This window comes from Artemia franciscana, chromosome 9 (assembly GCF_032884065.1).
Source record: "Artemia franciscana chromosome 9, ASM3288406v1, whole genome shotgun sequence".
NCBI lineage: Eukaryota > Metazoa > Arthropoda > Branchiopoda > Anostraca > Artemiidae > Artemia > Artemia franciscana.
This window is the reverse complement of record NC_088871.1, coordinates 2,408,357-2,430,513: the sequence shown is the minus strand read 5'-3', so window position 1 is coordinate 2,430,513 and position 22,157 is coordinate 2,408,357. Positions and strand designations below refer to the sequence as shown.

The following is a 22,157-nucleotide window of genomic DNA, read 5'->3' as shown; positions in this document are numbered from 1 at the left end:
ATACACGACTATATGAGTATGCGTAAAGTATACAAAATTGCGGAAAAATAGTAAAAACTTTAATATTTTATGGGGAAGGCTACAGCCCGAAGCCCCCTCCTTTCTCTGTAAACATTGTTTGTAGGTATAGCAAACTTCAATTGACTACGAAAAAAAAGTAGTAAAAAAATGGTAATCATAGATGCGGTGTCCACCGCAACCTAGCAAAGCATATACCCATAGTAACCAAAAATTTAAGACACGTTCTAAAAATCTTAGTAAAGAGTCATGTGGCTTTAATGAATTTGCTAACAATATTTCTTCAGTCACTTTGTATAGAACCGATAGTTATAAAAAACTTAGGAGGTGGCTCATTTGATTGGAAACTAAAAGTTTTATTGTCACTTGTAAGAATCGAAAGTGACATGACTAAAGTTATATGCAAATTTTCAAAAAAAATGCTTTCAATGGTGTCCTTTCCCCATATGACGTAACGATATCTTGCTAAAGTTTCTGGAAAAGAGCGATAGCTTCAAACATTCATAGAAATTCCTTTAAACTTACTGTATGCCAGTTTTTATTTACTTTATTTTTTTTTTATTTTAAATAAATTATTATATTATTTAAAGTTTCATTTAAACTTACTGTATGCCAGTTTTTACTTACTTTATTTTATTTTAAATAAATTATTATATTATTTAAAGTTTCATTTAAACTTACTGTATGCCAATTTTTATTTACTTTATTTTTTTATTTTATTTTAAATAGATTATTATTTTATTTAAAGTTTTATTTTAAACTTACTGTATGCCAGTTTTTATTTACTTTATTTTTTTTTATTTTATTTTGAATAAATTATTATTTTATTTAAAGTTTAAACTTACTGTATGCCAGTTTTTATTTACTTTATTTTTTTATTTTATTTTAAATAAATTATTATATTATTTAAAGCTTTATTTAAACTTACTGTATGCCAGTTTTTACTTACTTTATTTTATTTTAAATAAATTATTATATTATTTAAGGTTTTATTTTAAACTTACTGTATGCCAGTTTTTATCAGAAGTGGCTCTCCTAAATATGCCGGCACTGAGTCGTCCATCAAAGGATGAGACTTGATAAAATTCAAGGTTATGTCTGGTAGTGTCTGAGAGTCGTTTACGCACTGTCCAGGGCGAGGCTCAGGAACCTAAAAAAAACAACTCATTTTGAAATTATTAGAATAAAGAAAACATACCTTGAAAGTGATCAACAGAATAATTAGTTGAAAGATCAAGAGGTTATGAATGAATCAATGAACTTTATTACCCGTAAAGTATAAAAAACACAAAGTACGGAGTATTATAAACAAATATAAATAAATAAACAAAAACAAATACGATAAACAGCGAAGAAAAACAAAATTCAAACTAACAAAAGACAGAAAACCAAAAATGCATACACACGTCGTTTTCTAAGAGTCTTAAGATTCCATAATAAAATATACATATAAACCATAAAATAAAAATATAATGAAACCATCACAGAATAGTAAGGAGGTATTTAAATCATAATTGTGGGATAGAGTACCAATCAAAGAGCACTGTAGGTACAATGTAAAAATTTTGACGGCGATAGATCAAGGGGGCACCCACTTTCAGAAATTACGTATATCAGGTGGCGCGTATCAAAAGAGGTGGAAGAGTGCCAAGCGGGATAGAAACTGTGTCAAGTGTGGCAGAAACTGCGCAAAGCAAGACGGAACCATCCGAAACATGTGCCGTTATAAGATACACACCAGTTGTCACCCTTACAATCGTCTTCGTAACTATTCTTTTAATTGTCTTCGTTTGGAACCGAGTTCCGTAGTTTTGTTTTTTTTATTATTTATTACTATGTAACTTTTTTATTCATAGATTTAATTTCTGGATGAACGAAGTGTATCCCAAGCCCCAAAATTGTGCGACCTCTTGCTAAAATAAATGTTTCAATCGGCTTGTCTACTATTTCTTGAAAACCTTTAAAGTAATGGTGCCAATTGTAAGTTTCCCTTACAATAAAAAAGGTCATACGTCAAAGACTTCTGACTGAAAGTTAAGTCGGCTAAGGCTAGAACTGAATTTTTAAACTTGGAATTAACCTGTTAGACTTAACAATTCTACGGTTACTATCTATTTTTCGTCCATTAATTTCTACTATCTATTATTTATTACTATTTTATTATTTGTTTTTTATTATTACAATTAATAATAGTAATAATATTGCTATTATGAATGATATGATACATTCATATATGTAACCCCTAGCAAGTTTATGAAAGTTGTTATATTTAATATAATTTAACATTTTTTCTATTTATTTCGATATATTTACCAAGTTCATTATTACGCATATTTCTAGAAAATCATTGAAGTAATGGTGCCAATTGTAAGTTTCCCTTACAACAGAAAAGATCATACTCTAACGACTTCTGATTGAAATGTCAAGTCAGATAAGGCTAGAACGGAATTTTTAAACTAGGAATTAACCTGTCAGACTTAACAATTCTACGGCTACTCTTTATTTTTCGTCCATAATCTCTAATATCTATTATTTATTACTATTTTTGTAATTTATTTTTTATTATTGCTATTTAATAATAGTAATAATATTGCTATTATCAATGCATATGATACATTCATATATGTAACCCCTAGCAAGTTTATGAAAGCTTTTATATATAATATAATTATAACATTTTTTCATATTTATTTTGATATGTTTACCGAATTCATTATTACGCATAGTTCCGTAATAGGCCTAGCATGCAGTCTCCCATTGTCATAAAGTGCAATTCACAATTTTTGGTACAGATAGTAGTGAAAACAATTAGCTATATATAGTAGAGTAGCGGTTCCAGGGAATAACATAAGTAGAATAGAGTTAACCCAACTTTTTAGTAGAGGATCGGAATCTACCAGTCTCCTAAACTGTGTTTTGAGGGTTTCTGTACCCCTAGCTTCCTTGTGTTGGTATTATTATGAAAGCTAGGCAAGTTTTTGAGAGCTATTATATTTAATATAATAGTAACATTAATGTTTCATATTTATCTTGATATATTTACCGAGTTCATTATTACGCATAGTTTCCTAACAGGCCTAGAATACAGTCTCCCACTGTCATAAAGTGCAATTCATAATTTTTGGTAAAGGTAGTAGTGAAAACAATTAGCTATATATACTACAGACGGTTCCAAAGGACAACACAGGTAAAATGCAGTTAACCTAACGTTTTCAGAAAAATAAGTTTTTTATCAAAATAAATGTGAATTAGTTTTCAAAGGAAAAAGTTTTCTAAGTGCACACACCGGAAAATGTGACTGCTAGATATAACTACGACGAAAAGAAGCCTCTGAAACTGAATTCCCTTTTCGGTTTTTAAATTTTTTTATTCACTTAACTTAATGAAAAAGGTAGGTCAGCTCAAAAGCTTCATTATATTTACCCTAACTTTAATACTTTTAATCTTTTGATGAAAATCTTTTTGGCAAGATCTAAAAACTAATTTAACAAAGTGGAAAGGTATAGTCACCTTTGAAAACCTTTCCTTTCCATGTCCATTCATTTTACAAATTTCCCTCTCACACCCAGAGAGTGAGAGTGAAAAGCGTGTTCCCTCAATCACAATATTCCCCGCTCCATCAACTTCATCGGATTGCTGATTTGATATCCGATCATAAATTCTCAAGTGGGGAAAGAACCCAACAATTCTAGGAAACCAAGAGTTTCTATTTTCAATTCGCTATGCTAATCTCTTCCCCCCTTTTAAACAGCAATAATATATTCTTCAGCATAAAGCATACTAATGTAGGCCAAAATCAAAATGAACTATATAGGTTTTCTCAGTTTGTAGTTCATATTAGTTTGTCATCATACATTGTTTGTCATCATACATTGTTATCAAACAGTTCGTGGTAACTAACTGTAGTAAGGAGCGACCTGGCTCAATAGTAAACGAAACTCTAAAAAATGGAATTTTTATACCAATAGCTACATCAAAAGAATGGCATTTTAATGCTGGTTTTAAATATATAAGTTTCATCAAGTTTAGTCTTACCCATAAAAAGTTACGAGCCTGAGAAAATTTGCCTTATTTTAGAAAATAGGGGAAAACACCCCTAAAAGTCATAGAATCTTAACGAAAATCACACCATTGCATTCGGCGTATCAGAGAACCCTATAGCAAAATTTTCAAGCTCCTATCTACAAAAATGTCGAATTTTGTATTTTTTACCAGAAGACAAATCACGGGTGCGTGTTTATTTGTTTTTTTTGTTTTTTTTTTCTCCAGGGGTCATCGTATCGACCAAGTGGTCCTAGAATGTCGCAAGAAGGCTCATTCTAACGGAAATGAAAAGTTCTAGTGCCCTTTTTAAGTGACCAAAATCTTTACGCTAAAGTTTAACTCTTTGCCACAATTCTGCTTTTTAAAACAATTAAAAGCTTTAGCGTAATTAGGGAGGGATTGCGGAGGGAACAAGCCATTTCATATACGGAGTAATTTCTGTTCGTTTTAAGTTTTAATGTCGCTCCTTACTTTCAGTTAAAAAAAACTAGTTTTTTTTATGTAATTAATTTAAAAGATGTCCAAATTTTCCCTTTGCATCTGTCCTGATTCAAAAATACAATTGTGACAAGCTCTTATAACTAGCATATCAGCTTCAAATTGCCAAATCCTAAAACTATATTTATTTACTTTAAGCAAAATCCCATTTTACAGTACAAACTTTATTACCCACACATCAGTTGACATTGCACGTCATTACAAAAAAAAGGACAAAAAAAAGCAAAAAAAAACCAAATATATTTTGATTTTAAAACACATAACTAAAAAAAAACAAAAAAAAAAAAAACAATTTTAAGCAATTGTTTATGCTACAAATTTATTCCCTACACTGTAGTTAATATTAAGCATTGTTAAAGGACTTTTGACTTGAAAAAAATATAGTGTGAGTTCAAAACACAAAATAATCGTCTTCAAACTGTTCAATTTTACAACTTTACTTTAAATTACAAACATGACGGGGTCTTATGAAACTGCCAAAATATTGCAAGGAAATCGAAGAGTCGAAACTTCAATTTAACAAGATTTACTACACTCGTGGAATATTCATCTTAATATCTTCGCAAATGACAATTGGAAAAACTTATTCGTAAATTGACAGATAGTTTCCTTTATTTTCATCAATTTACAAAAAAAAAACAATGAAATAAACATACCCACTACTAGAAGGACGAATGACCTATGCGAAGCAGTCCAATTATTAAATAACTAGGTCGCTGAACCATGACCTTAAGAAGCAACCTGATCTTACCCTGCTTCTCGACTAGGGAGAGACTTTTTGGTCTGTGAATTAAATGAAGAAACTGTTTCAGAGCACCTAATGCTGTCAGAGGTTGTTCCAGAGGAGGAAACACATGGGCTGACCTTACTATATTTCTCTCTGCTCACATATCAGCTTATCCGCATTCGTAGCAGGATAGGAGCAGCTATCAGAATTATTGGACAATACATCCAAGAAATAGATTTGCGCAATAGCATTCGAACATTGACGCACCAGTGTTAACAACTTGTAACACAATCCTCCAAGAACCGAACTGCTTTATACTTAATTGCCTGGATTTCATTATAATTTGCATAAAAATTACTGGCCAAAAGGGCACAATCATATACAACACATGTTTGGGTATATGTACAAGGAACAATCTTTAATATAGAAGCCAGAAACAAAGTAACCAAACTTTAAAAAAAATCTAGGCATCTTAATGCCTCAGACGATACAATCTCACCGTGTTTTTTTCCAATTGAAATTATAATCAACAATAGATCCAAATTACCTTGTTTCGAAACCTTAATTAACAACATCACTAGCTAACCAAATAATATTCAAAGAATCAAAACACCAGTAGGGATAAAAATCATATAATTAGTTTAACTAACACTAAGACCTAGAAAACAAAGACTAGTAAATATATTCAGGTACAACAAAGCATCATTTCTGCTGGCTATGAGACCATGAAGGCTCCCCTCTAATTGTTATTGTTGTCTCATTTGCAAATATTGTAAGACTTGCACCTGGAAGATAAAAGCAATCCCAAGAAAGATCCTTGCGGGACTCCACAATTTACTTGGATGCATCACTTGTACTGTCATTAATCACAACACGCATGAGCATTCCATGTAATTAGGATGCAAACCACTGTACACAACTATCCCTGATGCTTAAATCTGCGTAGCAATATTTTAAAATCAGCCGTGTCGACAGCCTTTTTAAAATCGATTAAAATTGTTAACAGAGCCTTTCCATTTTCATATAAATTATCTAAGCAGAATAGTTATGAGGTTGTTACATTACTCAGAATTATAATTCTAACTGTAGGCCTCGAATATCTTCTTTACAAAATTATCGATAACTTACTTAAATTGTTAAAAGGTCGATTGGTGACATTATCCCTATTGGGATAGTGAATTACATAGAGAGCAAAAAGTTCCTCATTAAAAGGGCTTTGATCGTCGATTTTGTAGTATTACAACCGAAAAGTTTTAACGACCGATAGAATTGGTCATTATAATAATAGGTTAACACCGTTCGCTTTTTTCTACAATTGGCCATGACTTTCACTTTTCTCCACAACTATTCCCTCTTTTTTAAATTCAAGTCCCTTCGTATTCGAAAAAAAAAACAATCCAAATAAAACCCCATCCAATTGGTGTTCTGTATCATCCCCTAATATTTATTTTATACAAATGACAAAGTCATATAAAAATACATTTTAAACATAAAAAAGAATGCAAAATCTTTTGTGAACGAGTTTTTGCGGAGTTACGCTCAGGATGCCCAAACTATAGCGCGTGGGGAGCAAGCAGCATTTGCTACTTGTGATAATTTTACTATCGAATCTAACTTACTAAAAGCTAAATATATTTCCCATTAAAGGCTATTAACAAATAATTGATATGTACTTGATCGGTTACGTTGAATGTATTTTATTTTGAAATAAAGAGTTATTTTAGTTAGCTAAACTATGCAGTTATTCTAGTAAGCCACTTTTTTCTATGCAAGTACGCTCATATGTTTGTATTCTCGATGGTCCTGTTTTGTCGGCCTGTTGCTCTTAGGAAAAGAGACAAATCTAATTTCTTTAAAATTCAACATTTCTTTTCCCTACCCTCCTTCCTGTTGCTTGGCTATATTTATGCCGAAGACTTCTTCAGTCAGCATCTTCTTCTTATTACTGAAAGAGTGTGTGTATATATACCCCTAGTTACTAATACAATATACATAGAATATATGCAGAATATACAGGATGTATAGCTCAAGTCACCAATATTAACTGCTTCATCGGCTTCCTTGAAATACTGATTTAATGTCCAGCCATAAATCTTCGAGTCAGGATTTCAAGGGATTTCCAAGAAAAGCAGGCATTTCTAATTTAAATTCGCTATGCTAATTCCTATTTCACTTTTTTATGCTCGTAACACAGGAAATATGTTTTATTACCATAATAAAGAGCTAGATGTGAGAGTTCTGAAAAAGTAATGAATATGAATTTTTATGATCTCATATAAATCAGAGCTGTCAACAAGGCCATCTCAAGTTTGAGTTGAGTCTAAGTAGCGGTACCTCAAGCAAGTGCTACTCAACTTTGAGTTTCATAATTAAAAATGATTGGTTCGTATTCCAAAACGATCTACTCCGTAGCATCAACAAAAGACGATACACCGCTGGCTTTACTCAAACTATTTATCTCATAAAGAAAAACACACAGTTTTGAAAATGTAGTGCGTATTCTTATGCTTTCATACAAATCAGCTGTCAACAGTCCCATTTCAAGTCCAATTTGAATCTGAATCATAAATCTCGAGCACGAGTCGACCCCGACTTCGAGTCTCTTAATTACACATGATTGGATTAGATTCCCATAAGATTAACTCTGTAACACTAACGAATGAAGATACAAGGCTGAATTTGCTCAAACTATTCGTCTAATAAAAAAAACATACAGTTTTGAAAATGTAATAAATACATTAAAAATGCAATTAATACATGAACGGAGCAGGGATCAGAGCTTTGTTGGGTGATAACGTCTCTTCCCACTTTTCTGCTAAAGTGTTGAAAATCTGTATAGAAAGCAACAATCGATTTGTATACCTACCACCAAACGCAACAGATATACTGCAACCTCTTGATGTTGCATTTTTTGCTCCAATGAAAAGAGCTTGGAGGAAAATGCTTGATGATTACAAAATAGATAACCCAAAAGATACTTCAATGAGAAAAGTCAAATTCCCCCAGCTTCTGAAGCTACTTCTGGAGGGTCTAGCATCAAATGGAAAGGAAAATCTAAAGAATGGTTTGCCAAGTGTTTATCACGTTCCAGAGTCATCCAAGACCATCCACTTCCCGCCCAAAAAACTCCACACGAGGTTATGGACAACGCTAGAAAATATTTACTAGATGTCCTTCAAGTCCACAGATTTAGAAAATCTGTAATGAATATCACGCGCAAACGTCTTAGGATCACACCAGGGAAAAGCATTCGGGATACAGAAGATTCAAGTTGTGTGTCTGACATGACTGACGCATCCGGATGCGAGAGCGAGTCTGAAATGGAAATCGATGAGTTGACGAGCGCTGGCCCTTCTAATCGCTTAAGCAAGGCAGTAGCCAATACGGGTTCAAATTATCCACCAAAAACCGTGGATGGACGCTTGTTCATTGGGAAGTGCTTCACGGGTCGTATTTATAAGCATTTTGTAGGGTTAGAGATAGATGATCCTTCTTCTGACGGCTTGCTAAACGTGATATACTGCGAAAAATAATAGATCCTACTATTTTCCCAGAGTGAAAGACTCACCATCCATCCCTCCCGACCAGGTAGTGGAAAATATTCCAGCGCTTCGACTCACTCATGGCGGAAAATATTTATTTGATTATGACTTTGGTTAGCTGATACTTCACTAATTTGATTTTTTTCTACGCCTTTTACTTTAGAAATAATGTTGTACTTATCTCAATAAACGAGTTTTTACTTTAAGTTTGATACCATATGCCTTCAAACTCCTCCAACTCTTGTTCAATGCTACCCGTCAAATTTTTTAGTATTCAAAGTTAAATATTCCATGAGGTAACTTTGAACATTATTTTAGGATTGGTGTAGCTCTCACAACATGAAGACCAGCAGTCTCGGACAGTTGCCACTATATGCAGAATGATGTATTCCCCAAACACCAAAAAATAGTTTATTCTAGTTTAAAGAAAAATATAAAAAAAACCTCGATTTTTCACGATTTTTATTTCGAAAGTACCCCGGTAGTGAAAAAATGTAAGATAAGCTTATTTTTCATCTAATATATAAACTGCTATAGAAAAAAAGACTGAAACTAGGCTAAAAATCAGAGACTAGTTGGGATGCAAACAAAGTAAGTATTCGTTTTGTCTCTTAATAATCTACTGAAAGACAATTTACACCCAAAAACATTAAAAAATCTAAAAGGTAATTAAAAGATGCTAAAATGGCGTCTGGATGTACATATAAGCAGCCAACGAAAGAAAAGAACAAGTTTATTTTTTCGTTTATTGTTGCGACAGATTCGTGAAAAATAGGTTGGAACTACTAACATCCTGAGTTGAAAAAAAAAGATTGAAAGTGCGAATGGGCTGTGTCTTAAATAGCTCTCTCCCCTTGCCGAGTCTAACCTTGGAACATTTTTGCATACGCCATTTCAATGAGTGTACTTATCTCTTCTGTGGCATGTAACGGATATCAGCATCTCCGGTTTGGACCGGAGAGTATAGTACTGCATCCCATCCTATACAGAGACGGTTTTAGGGGAGGGACAGAGGGGGCACTTGCCCCGAACGCAAAAACTTTTGGGACACAAAAAAAGTTAATAAACTAACAATTATAATCATTTTTCAATTTTTGAGTTTTTTTTTTTTACTAAAATAAAGTAGAGGGCGAAGATAAGAAATGAAAATAATTGAGAAAATACTAGTTTTTGATAAAATTAATTGAATAATAATTAAAATAAGTAAATTCAAAGATTGAATAATAATTAAACCATTTAGATAATAAAATAAATTAAAAAATAATCAAAATAAATTATTCATTAACGAATAAATTAAAAAATAGTTTTTTAATAAATGAAAATTTTGTCTGGAATTTTTATGGGAGAGAGAGAGGGGGTAGGGACGCTAACCAATATTTTTCCCCAAGCGCAAGAGAGGCTAGAACTGCCACTGATCCTATCTGACATTGAGGATTCATTGAACTTCTCGAGAGTCAGCAAACTCTTTCCCTGGAGTGCGCAGTAGCTATGCCCGTAGATTACAAATACATGATTTACTCTCGTTCTCTGATGCTACTTCCAATTCGACCCCTGCCAGAGTCAGGGTGATGTGACGGGAAGGAAAGATAAGGCTGCTGATCCAGCAGTCTTATCCATTGTCGTTATATACTTAAAAGCTTATTGTTAATTATGCTTGATTCCAAATTACATCTTAGAAAAATAAGCAGCGTGAATCATAAGGGAATTTTTGCCATTAGAAGCAAACTATATATAACAGTACGACATTTTTTTTTTTTGCAAAGCTCCTTTCATTCTTTTCAGGGGTAATTTTGACAGAGTGGTTATATCTAAATTAGACAAATTTATACTTTATACTCCCCCTTCTTCCCTATGATGGCTTTTTCAATATAATCCTTCATTAGATATTACCATCATACAAGAATTAACACGTGGAACTATTCCTAGGGAAGTTATCCCCAGGGTATAATCTTTGGAATCTTTCGGGAAAAATTCTTACAGCGAGGCCAGCAGAATATCATTTTCATCACTCACGCCACGATTGTAATAAAAAAAATAATTTAATAGAAACCAAATAAAAAAACAAACCATCAATTAAGATTCTAGTTGAAGTTGGACCCAGGGTCTTTTACGTATGGGGTGGAAGGGGGGCACCCCCCAATGTTTTGGTCAGCCGGAAATAAAAATTAGCCGGTAGAATTGTAAAAAGAAGCGCCATGATTTTTCCAATGCCGCTAAAAATTTTTGTTGACTTAAATAAAGACCAAGCCGTCCTGGCCGAGTGGGTTGGTGCACTGGATTCGGGATCCCTTGTCTGAGAGGACGCGGGTTCGAATCCCAGTGTACCCAATTCTTCAGTTTGGGACGGGGGTCAGTGGCGAGACTCTGTAAGCTTAGCCAGAGTCGACCCAGCTCTAAATGGGTACCTGGAGAAATCTGGGGAAGGTAAACAGGAAGGGTGTGCGAAAGCACAGGATGGCTGGCCCCCAACCCCCCATTGCACTTCCTGGCTGAAGGGCCAAGAAACGGAGATCAGCACCGCCGGTACGGACTGTAAAGTCTAATGCCGTATCCTTTACCTTTAAATAAAGACCACGAAAATACTGACATGTCATCTACAGAAAGTTCGAACTTGGTCGGTAAACGCAGCGGTTTTACCGACTCGTGCAGTGATTTTACGTATTGTATCAGAAATGGACACTATGATAATTATTGCCAAAAAACAGTCTTTAAGAAAGACCTCGCAGTCGGAAAAAGCCCTTGACATCCCCTAAACATTTTGGCTAGTAACGACCCTGGTTGGACCGATGACCCTGAAGAATCTTCTTATTCTGTCATCAATACTTTCCAAAGGTAATACACACTTCAAAATGATCCATTGCTTCTGTTTCGAACATGAGTAGAAAAATTTGTTTCTTGGGCCGGCAGAATTATGTTTAAAATAAAAGGATTTTGTATTTTTAAACTGGTAAAATGTACCATTGGTAGTTCCGCGTTCAGAGTTCCGCAGTTCCGGTATTTCACAGTTCCGCGTTTATAAACTGGCAAAATGCACTACGTGTAGTCCATTTTTAGATTCTATTCCATGAAATTTGTTAAGAAAACTTGAGAGAACTTGACTCTCGATAAGATATCAAACTGTTCGGGGTAACGATCTGTAAGCATGGAACGATTCGGCTCAACAACAACAGAAACTCTAAAAACAAGAGCTAAGAGCTCATATGGCACTTGTGACGATGCGAGAAGAGCTAAGAGCCAAGAGATCATATGGCATGAGCTCTAACAAAATTCTATGAATCAATAGATTGATTTAAAAAGGAAAATAAGAGGCTTAATGCCGGTCAAGATTTAAAATAAGAGCTCTGAGTCACAAAGTCCTTCTAAATATCAAAATTCATTAAGATCCAATCACCCACTCGTAAGTTATAAATACCTAATTTTTTCTAATTTTTCCTCTCCCTTTTGCCCCCCAGATGGTCGAATCTGGGAAAACGACTTTATCAAGTCAAATTGTGCAGCTCCCTGACACGCCTACCAATTTTCATCGCCCTAGCACGTCAAGAAGCACCGAACTCGCCAAATCACTGAACCCCTCCCCCCAACTCCCCCAAAGAGAGCGAATCCAGTACAGTTACGTCAATCACGTATTAAGGACATTTGTTTATTCTATCCACCAAGCTTCATCCCGATTCCTCCACTCCAAGTGTTTTTCCAAAATTTCCCCCTCCAACTCCCCCCAATGTCAAAAGATCTGGTCGGGGTTTGAAATAAGAGCTCTGAGACATGAATTCCTTCTAAAGATCAAATTTCATTACTTTCCGATCATCTATTCGTAAGATATAAATACCCCAATTTTCATGTTTTCCAAGAATTCCGGTTTCCCCCTCCAACTCCCCCGAATGTCAAAGGATCTGGTCGGAATTTGAAATTAGAACTTTAAAGCACAAGATCCTTCTAAATATCAAATTTCATTAAGATCTGGTCACCCTTTCGTAAGTTACAAATACCTCAATTTTCAAAATTAACCCCCCCAATTCCGCCAAAGAGAGCGGATCCGGTCCAGTTATGTCAGTCACGTATCTTAGACAGGTTTCCATTCTTCCCATCCATTTTCATCCTGATCTCACCGCTTTAAGTATTTTCTAAGATTTCCGGTCCCCCAACTACCCCCCCCCCTAAATACGCTTGATCCGGTTGAGATTTAAAACAAGATATCGGAGTTACGAGGTCCTTCTAAATATGAAGTTTCATGAAGATCCGATCACACCTTCGTAAGTTAAAAATGCGTCATTTTTTCTTATTTTTCAGAATGACCCCCCCCCCCCCGCAATTGAGCGGATCCGTTCCAATTATGTAAATCACGTATGCAAGACTTCTGCTTATTTTTCCAACCAAGTTTCATCCCAATCCCTCCAATCTAAGGGTTTTCCATCATTTTAGGTTTCCCCACCCCAAACTTCCCCTAATGTCACCAGATCCGGTCAGGATTTAAAATAAGAGCTTTGAGACACGATATCCTTCTAAATATCAAATTTCATGGAGATCCAATCACCCGTTCGTAAGTTAAAAATACCTCATTTTTTCTAATTTTTCAGAATTAACCCCAACCCCCCCAACTACCCCAAAGAGAGCGGATCCGTTCTGGTTATGTCAATCAAGTATCTAGGACTCGTGTTTTTTTTTCCACCAAGTTTCATCCCGATCCCTCCACTCCAAGTGTTTTCCAAGTTTTAGGTTTCCCCCTCCCAACCCCCCCCCCCCCAATGTCACGAGATCCGGTCGGGTTTAAAATAAGAGCTCTGAGCCACGATATCCTTCTAAATATCAAATTTCATTGAGATCCGATCACCCGTTCGTAAGTTAAAAATACCTCTTTTTTTATTTTTCAGAAATACCCCCCCCCCCCAACTACCCCAAAGAGAGCGGATCCGTTCCGTTTATGTCAATCATCTATCTAGGACTTGTGTTTATTTTTCCCACCATGTTTCATCCCGATCCCTCCACTCTAATTGTTTTCCAAGTTTTAGGTTTCCCCCTCCCAACTCCCCGCCCCCATCACCAGATCTGGTCAGGATTTAAAATAAGAGCTCTAAGACACGATATCCTTCTAAACATCAAATTTCATTGAGATCCGATCACCCGTTCGTAAGTTGAAAATATCTCATTTTTTCTAATTTTTAAGGATTACCCCCCCCCCCCAACTACCCCAAAGAGAGCGAATCAGTTCCAATTATGTCAATCATGTATCTGGGACTTGCGCTTATTTTTCCCATCAAGTTTCATCCCGATCCCTCCACTCTAAGTGTTTTCCAAGATTTTAGGTTCCCCCCCCTCCAACGCCCCTCAATTTCATCAGGCCCGGTCGGGATTTAAAATAAGAGCTCTGAGACACAATATAATTCCAAACATTAAATTTCATTAAGATCCAATCATCCGCTCATAACTTAAAAATACTTCATTTTTTCTATTTTTTTCCGAATTAGCCGGGCCCCCACTCCCCCCCAGATGGTCAAATCGGGAAAACGACTATTTCTAATTTAATCTGGTCTGGTCCCTGATACGCTTGCCAAATTTCATCGTCCTAGCCTACCTGGAAAAGCCTAAAGTAGCAAAACCGGGACCGACAGACAGACCGACAGACAGACAGACCGACAGAATTGGCGATTGCTATGTCACTTGGTTAATACCAAGTGCCATAAAAAACTTTAATAACAGTAGATACATCAAAAGAATTGAATTTTTACGTTGATTCCAAACATGTAAAGTTCGTTAAGGTTAGTGTTACCCATCAATGTCATAAGTATGAGTAAAGTTGCCCAATTTTCGAAAAAAAAAGTGAGGAACATCCCGAAAAAGCCAAGCGATCTTAAAAAAAATCACACAATCAGATTCAGCATGGCAGAGAACCCTAGTGTAGAGGCTTCTAGCTCCTATATACAAAAACGTGGAATTTCACTTTTTTTTTGCCAGAAGAAAAATCACGGATGCGTACTTATTTTTTTATTTATTTTTTTTCAAGAGTGATCGTAACGAACCGCTTATCTAGAACATAGGAAAAGGGCTTATTTGATTGAAAACCAATAGTTCGAGTGCCCTTTCTAAGAAACCAAAAAGATTGGAGGGCAACTAGTCCCTCCCTACAGTACTATTTTTCCTAAAAGCATTAGATCAAAATTTCGCTTAGCCATTTTGTTCAGTATAGTAGAAAGGTCGTAGAACTTTTGGAGATCACATGAATTCCCCACCAAAATGTGTAAATTACAAAATCTACCCATAGTTCACATAGTGTTTGCTGCAGGGTAATATACTGCCACTTTTTAGGAGGGTATTTTCTGAGGGAGAGGGATTTTCCATGGAGAGAAAATTTCCCAGGATAAATTCTAAAGGGGGGGCAAGGGGATTTCCTGGAAGGATTTGAAAAACAATCAAAAATTAAATTTAAAAAAAGTTTGTTCAACAGAAGTAAGGAGGAATAATAAAATATAAACGAACAGAAATTATTCCGCATGTGAGGGGGAATAATTTCCCCCTTCCACCACCTTCACTATTTACGCTTAAGTTTGAGTTTTTGTCACAATTCTTTATGAAAGACTTCTCAAACACAGATAATTATTTTTAAAAAACTTTGGGTGTGTCCTACCAGAGATCTTAGTTAGGGAACGTGACTGTTAAGAGTGAGGGTTGAGAAAGGGGTAGCCTCCCATATACGGAATAATTTTCGTGAGTTTTGATTTTAATGTTGCTCCTTACTTTCAGTTGAAAAGAAATTATTAAATATAAATTAAAGGCAGGACAGACGCAGTATCTTCCAAGCTAACACAACCGTTTTTATTCAGCACAGCATACGAGCTTTGATGGCCTTTATTTTGGAAATTCAAAATTTTTGTCAAGGTAACGCTGTCTTTCCTGCAAAAAAAGGAAAAAAGAAACCTTATAGTTTATGTGTTAGCTTTTAGAACGCCTCAAGAAATAAATTCTATATCCGTCCAGCTCAAAAAAACTTGCGTATAAAACAGGGTTCACAAATTTGCGTTTCTGCGCAAAAACGACCGTTTTCACATTTTCATTCACACCTAATAGACCAAAAGATATTGGTTTCTGGCTCAATTCCATGATTCTAGTTTTGCTAGTTGTGGCAGCAGACAGAAACAAATTTGATATGAACTCTTCTACGTTTCGGCGTATCTCCTCCGCGTGAGGAGTGTTGTGTCCGAAAAAAACCGCAGCTGTGTGAACCCAGGATAAGAGTGCAGACGAAATCCTTAAAATAGCATTCACGGCTAATTTTATTTTTCATTTAAGCGAATTATTTACTAAAGACACACAAAGGATTTATCAGCACCGTTTTTGAACAAAGAAGAGTACTTAAAACGCCCTTGTTAGTTCTATCGATCCAGATGGTAGGGAAAACGGAAGGAAAAAGCAATTTCCTTGTAAAAATGAACAAGTTTCATTAAGGAAGGCTGAACAAAAAAAAGTCTGCAACACAAACAAGATATTATTCTACAATTAAGGCTCTAAACTCTTTAGCCTAGTCTAAACTCATGAGTCCAGTAAGCCCAGTGCTCACATAAGCTAACATGTTAATTAGGATTCATTACGGTGTATACAAACAGAGGAATTAAAGTAGCAGCTTGCAGCTTTTCGAATACTAAGCAGTAGTTTAGTAAGTAGTTTAGTAAGCAGTAGTAGTAGTAGTTAGTGGCACCGATGTTGACGCAGCAAAATAGAAGGAAACGACGTCCTTATTTCGAAACTGTATATTTTTTTAAGAGGGGAATTGCAGTAGATGGGACAAAAGCTCAAATAAAATTAAATTAATATTAAAATATGATTTTATATAAGCCACGAATTTTCATTTCAAAATATTGATTATAGTGACAAAATTAGCAACCTATATCAAGCTTTTCTCGGACGTAAATTCTCATTTATTTTGTGCTATAGGAGGGGAAATAACCTATACAAGGATATAGCGAGGTCAATCTCGAACTTTATACAGAATTAGTAGTGTGTAACCAAATAACTTGGTAAGGCAGGTAAAATAGAAGGAAACGATGTCCTTATTTCGAAACTGTACATTTTTTTTAAAGAGGGGAATTACAATAGATGGGACAAAAGGTTAAATAAAAATTAAATTAATATTTAATTAACTTTAATTTTAATTTTTTAAATTAAATTTAATTTTATATAAGCCAAGAGTTTTCATTTCGAAGTATTAATGATAAAGATAAAACTGCTAACCTATATCAATTTTTTTTTTTTTCGGACGCCGATTTGTATTTAGTTGGTGTCATAAAAAAAACAATCTATACAAGGATATGGCAATGTTTATCTCCTAAGGTATATACAATAAGGAGGGTGTAGCGAAACGACCTGGGAAAAAAAAATGAACAGCAGAGTAGGGAAATTAGTTAATTAGTTCATTAGTTAATTAACTAGCATGGAAAACGTTGACTACTAGTTGAGAAAGTGTTGGTTACTAGGAGTTCAAAAGGGACTTCGACCTTTGCCAACTTGTAATTTTCTAGCCATTTATAAAAAATATCAGAAGTTATGTATTACACGGAAATCCTTCTCTTGAAATATTAGGGAGGAACATAATTTAAGGAAATATTGTCGCCTCAAAGGGTACTTGGTGGAAGGAGTTAACTTCATTTTCTCATAAGAAATTGATCTTAATGGGCTCCCAACGTTGGCAGCTGAAGATGAAACTAGACCTACTCCTGTCACCGACCCCCAATAACTTTCCTTTTAATTTATTCCAGTTTAAAACGATAATAGTGACATCTACCCTTGGCTGCTTCTTTAGGTGAAACTATCAATCCTCACCATTGTTATTGTCAAAATGTTTGACTCTGTGATGTTAAACAGACTTTAAAAGAGGATAAGGACAAAAAGAAATCCAGAAAAATTTCAGACATTTTTTGTTCAAATATAAGATTTACCTTACGTCACTCCTTACTACAGTTGGTTACCACGAACTGTTTGATTCTGGGCAAAATTTCATTGAGGTTTCTTCCAAAAAGTAGTTTTTTAGTCTGCGTGCAACGCAGAAATGCCCGAGATTTAGCTAGTAGTAAATCTCTAGGAGGAGTAATCAGTATTTTTGGTTAAATTCGAGAAATTTTGCTTTGTAATCATCAGCATCAACATGTATAACCAAGCAACATGAGGAAGTCATACTTATAAATCGTTGAAGAAAACAATGACGAAGACCACACTGCCTTTCCATAATACAAATACAGAAAAGAGAATAATGAGGACTTTTTTCCCCAAAGACACTGTCTTGGGAAAAAAGTCCTCATTATTCTCTCTTCTGTTTTTGTTTAAGAAAACCTTGTGAGGAAATACAAGCTTTATTAACTACTGCCTTTTCTTTCTTAAAAATTGCCTATTTCAAGAATTCCCCTACTCCTCCGACTTAAAACAATGAGCCAATAATATAGTGCACAAGTTTCCATTTTTTAGTATTTTTTTAGCAATAAGTTATATACCTTGAGACCAGATTTGGATGGCTCTTTTCCCCATGTGGAGGACCAGAAACCACGATCCTAGTCAACCTACTATCCTTCGTCCGTAACACAAGGCCGAGCCGCGTTAAACTTCCTTCATCATAGCCCTAGAAAGTATTTCTAGTAATTTCTAGAAAGACTTCTAGGGGGTGTTTCCCCCTATTTTTTAAAATAGGGAAATTTTTCTCAGACTCTCAACTTTTTATGGGTAGGACTAAACTTGATGACACTTACATATTTAAAATCAGCATTAAAATGCGATTCTTTTGACGTAACTATTGGTATCAAAATTCACTTTTTTAGAGTTTTGGTTACTATGGAGCCAAGTCGCTCCTTACTACAGTTCGTTACTACGAACTGTTTGATATTTATACCTGATTGTTGCCTTTGATTGTAGCATTTACTAGTTTCATTTATTTTAGCTTTTTTTCTGTGTTTGTAGTGTTAGTTTCTAGACATTTAGCAGTGAAATACTTGCAAAGGTTTCATCACTTAATAAAACCATCATCATCATCATCAAGCATAGTTACATCTTTACCTTTTGTGAAGGAACTGAGAGCCAATTTGCATTAAGTCCAGCTTGTTCTTTGAACGCTCCATCAAAAACTGCTTCAATGTCCTCCATTCGAAAAGCACAAACAGCTGATCCAATAATACTATTTGATGGAGTTGTAAAAGTTGCATAGATTATCTCGTGACGTTTTCCTCCATACTTTCCTTCGAAGGGCCCAGACATTGATTCTGAAAATAATCAGAAAATAGAAAGCTTTAATGGAAAGTCCTTTCGACACAAAGTGTTACCGTTGGGACATACAAATTGTGAAACTCTTGAAAAACGGAAGATGTTAAATTTCTATTTTAATGCTTACGCAATGGAAAAAGAGAAAAGTTCTCCATTCAAGAAATCTTGGAATTTAATTTGGTCAGTACTTTTTTACAGTAGCCCACATAACAAATTTATGCGTAAAAAAAAAAGATATCTCTGGACATAAAATTGAGGAATTTGCTTTGATCGTACTTTCTCCAACATAAAATGATTAATCTTTCTTTTTTAATCGATATTTAAAACATGATTAGAAATCACAATTCCATATGTTTAAGAGAAAAACAACCCTAACGAGTATGTAAATTTATGCATTTTAGGGCTTTGATCTGCTTCAAAAGTAAAAGAAATGACAGAAGTACAGTACTAGAAGAAGTAAAAAAGAAAAAAGAGCATTGAGACATTTGTAATCACCACTTTTATATTCTTTTTTTTTAAGCAAAACAAAAAAGGAAATTAATATAATTGCTAGAACGCAGCTTCTTTTGATTTTTCTATCACTTATAGAAAATTGTTTTTAAGAAATCACTTTGAAAACAGAATCACTTTTTAATGAGTGAAAGGCAATGTGTTCCATCCATGTGTTTGCAACTCCTTAATTAAATGGCGTGGTTAATATATATTTTTTTTTTTTCATTTTCATCTGTTTCCTCCTACTTTTTCATCCATTTTTACTTTTTGCGTCATGCTTCTGCCTTTGGGTAACCCCTTTTTTTGTCCGAAAGAAAGGTTAAGATGGGTAGGCCACGACAAAAAGCAGGACATCCCAGAATGAGTGGGAAGATGTTAGAAGGGAGGATTTCAGGACTTAAGGCCGTGATTAAGTGAACTTGAAAACATTGAGCTTTAAAATTGAGTTAGGGTAGCCTCTGTCTCCCAATTCTCTAGAGACGGTCAATTGTCAAAAACCCTTCAAATAGCACTTATTCATTGGTGGAAATAGCAGGTTAATTATACCAGCTTGTCAATTTGGTCTCTTGGGGGATCTAAAACGACTCTTTCTGGCAAAAAACTTGTAAAAATTTCAGGTAGCTGAAAATATCCTACAGGACTATTTGAAAACAGGAAAATATATCGAAAAAGGTTACAATGATCTTACAGGTTATTGTCTTCTGCTCATGATAGTACCGATTTTGTTCTAAAAGGCATATCCTTCATAGAGTACACTTGTGAAAAAGAGCTAGAGATTTTCTAAGATTTAAAAGCATTTAGAGGAAATAGAGCAGAATCCTAGCAAACATTTTGTAGCATCTTTAAAAAGCTACGGTCTGATATTAAAAACGGTATCTTCCGCCAATGAATACTTGAGTACTATATATTTTTTCAATTTTAACATGAGATTTTCGAGTTCCATCAGTTCACTTAATCACGACCTTAAGACAGGAAAATTATATAAAAAAAATAGTTTTTTAAACTGAAAGTAAGGAGCGACATTAAAACTTAAAACGAACAGAAATTACTCCTTATATGAAATGGGTTGTTCCCTCCGCAATCCCTCGCTCTTTACGCTAAAGCTTTTAATTGTTTTAAAAAGCAGAATTGTGGCAAAGAGTCAAACTTTAGCGTAAAGAGCGAGGGATTGCGGAGGAGACAACCCATTTCACATAAGGAGTAATTTCTGTTCGTTTCAAGTTTTAATGTCGCTCCTTACTTTCAGTTTAAAAAACTAGTTTTTTTATATAATTTCTGAACGTTTTTGAATTAATGCATGTTTGATTTTGGCTCTCCATGCATAATTTATTAAAATGAAATTTGCATATTGATTCCTTTTTTGGCTAAATGGCTTTCTCTTAGTTTTGATCAGACGATTTTGAGAAATAAGGGATGGGGAAGGAGGCCTAGTTGCCATGCAATTTTTCGGTTACATAAAAAGGCAACTATAAATTTTAATTTTTAACGAATTTTTTTATTAGTAAAAAATATACGTAACTTAAGAATTAACTTACGTAACAAACTTTTATATTCATTAATTTTTATTATGTATATGAGGGGGTTTGTACCCTCATTAATACCTCGTTCTTTACATTAAATCGTAAGTTTTGTCCTAATTCTTTAAGAATGACCCCTGAATCAGAAAGGCCGTAGAATAAATAGTTGAAATTACTAAAAATACTATAGCATAAAAAGCGAGGTATTTATCTCCTCCTAAATACCTCACTCTTTATGCTAAAGTATTTCTAGAACCCCTCATATGCGTAATAATCTCTGTCCGTTTTAAGTTTCAATGCTACTCTTTACTTTCAATTGAAAAAAATTTCCATGTTTATTTTTTTCATTGTTTTTTTTTATAGTAATTTTAGAAAATCCTGCGCCCTTTTCATTGAATTTCTGTTCCCCCATGACATATTTCTCCAAGGAAAGATCCTCCCACATAGCCCCCTCCCCTCAACCCCAGCCGCAAAACCAAAAAAAAATCCCCTGAAAACGACTGTACACTTCCCAATAACCATTATTATATGTAAACACTGGTCGAAGTTTGTAACTTGCAGCCCCTCCCCCAGGGACTCTGGGGGAGTAAGTCATTTATAAAGACATAGTTATTATGGTTTTTGACTATGCGGAACAAAATGGCTATCTCAAAATTTTGATCTGTCGACTTTGGAGAAAAAATGAGCATGGGAGGGGGCCTAGGTGCGCTCCAATTTTTTTGGTCACTTAAAAAGGGCAGTAGAACTTTTCTTTTCCGTTAAAATGAGCCCTCTTGCGGCATTCTAGGACCACTTGGTCGATACGATGACCTCTGGGGAAAAGAAAAAAACAAAAAAGAAAAACAAACAAACAAATAAACACGCACCCCTGATTTGTCTTCTGGCAAAAAATACGAAATTCCACATTTTTGTAGATAGAAGCTTGAAAATTTCGCTATAGGGTTCTCTAATACGCCGAATGCGATGGTGTGATTTTCGTTAAGATTGTATGACTTTTAGGGGGTGTTTCCCCTATTTTCTAAAATGAGCCAAATTTTTTCAGGCTCGTAACTTTTGATGACAAAGACTAAATTTGATGAAACTTAT

The 22,157-nt window shown here is 34.7% G+C and overlaps 1 protein-coding gene across 1 annotated transcript in view; it reads right to left on the bottom strand.

Annotated features, from left to right (window-relative positions):
* Positions 1-22,157, bottom strand: part of LOC136030874 (semaphorin-1A-like) — a 380,467-nt gene that overhangs the window by 84,078 nt on the left and 274,232 nt on the right. The window contains exons 11-12 of the mRNA XM_065709948.1: positions 18,859-19,061; positions 1,023-1,168 (exon numbers count right to left, since the gene is read on the bottom strand). Of these exons, the coding sequence (XP_065566020.1) occupies positions 1,023-1,168; positions 18,859-19,061 (349 nt within the window). The remainder of the gene's footprint in view (positions 1-1,022; positions 1,169-18,858; positions 19,062-22,157) is intronic.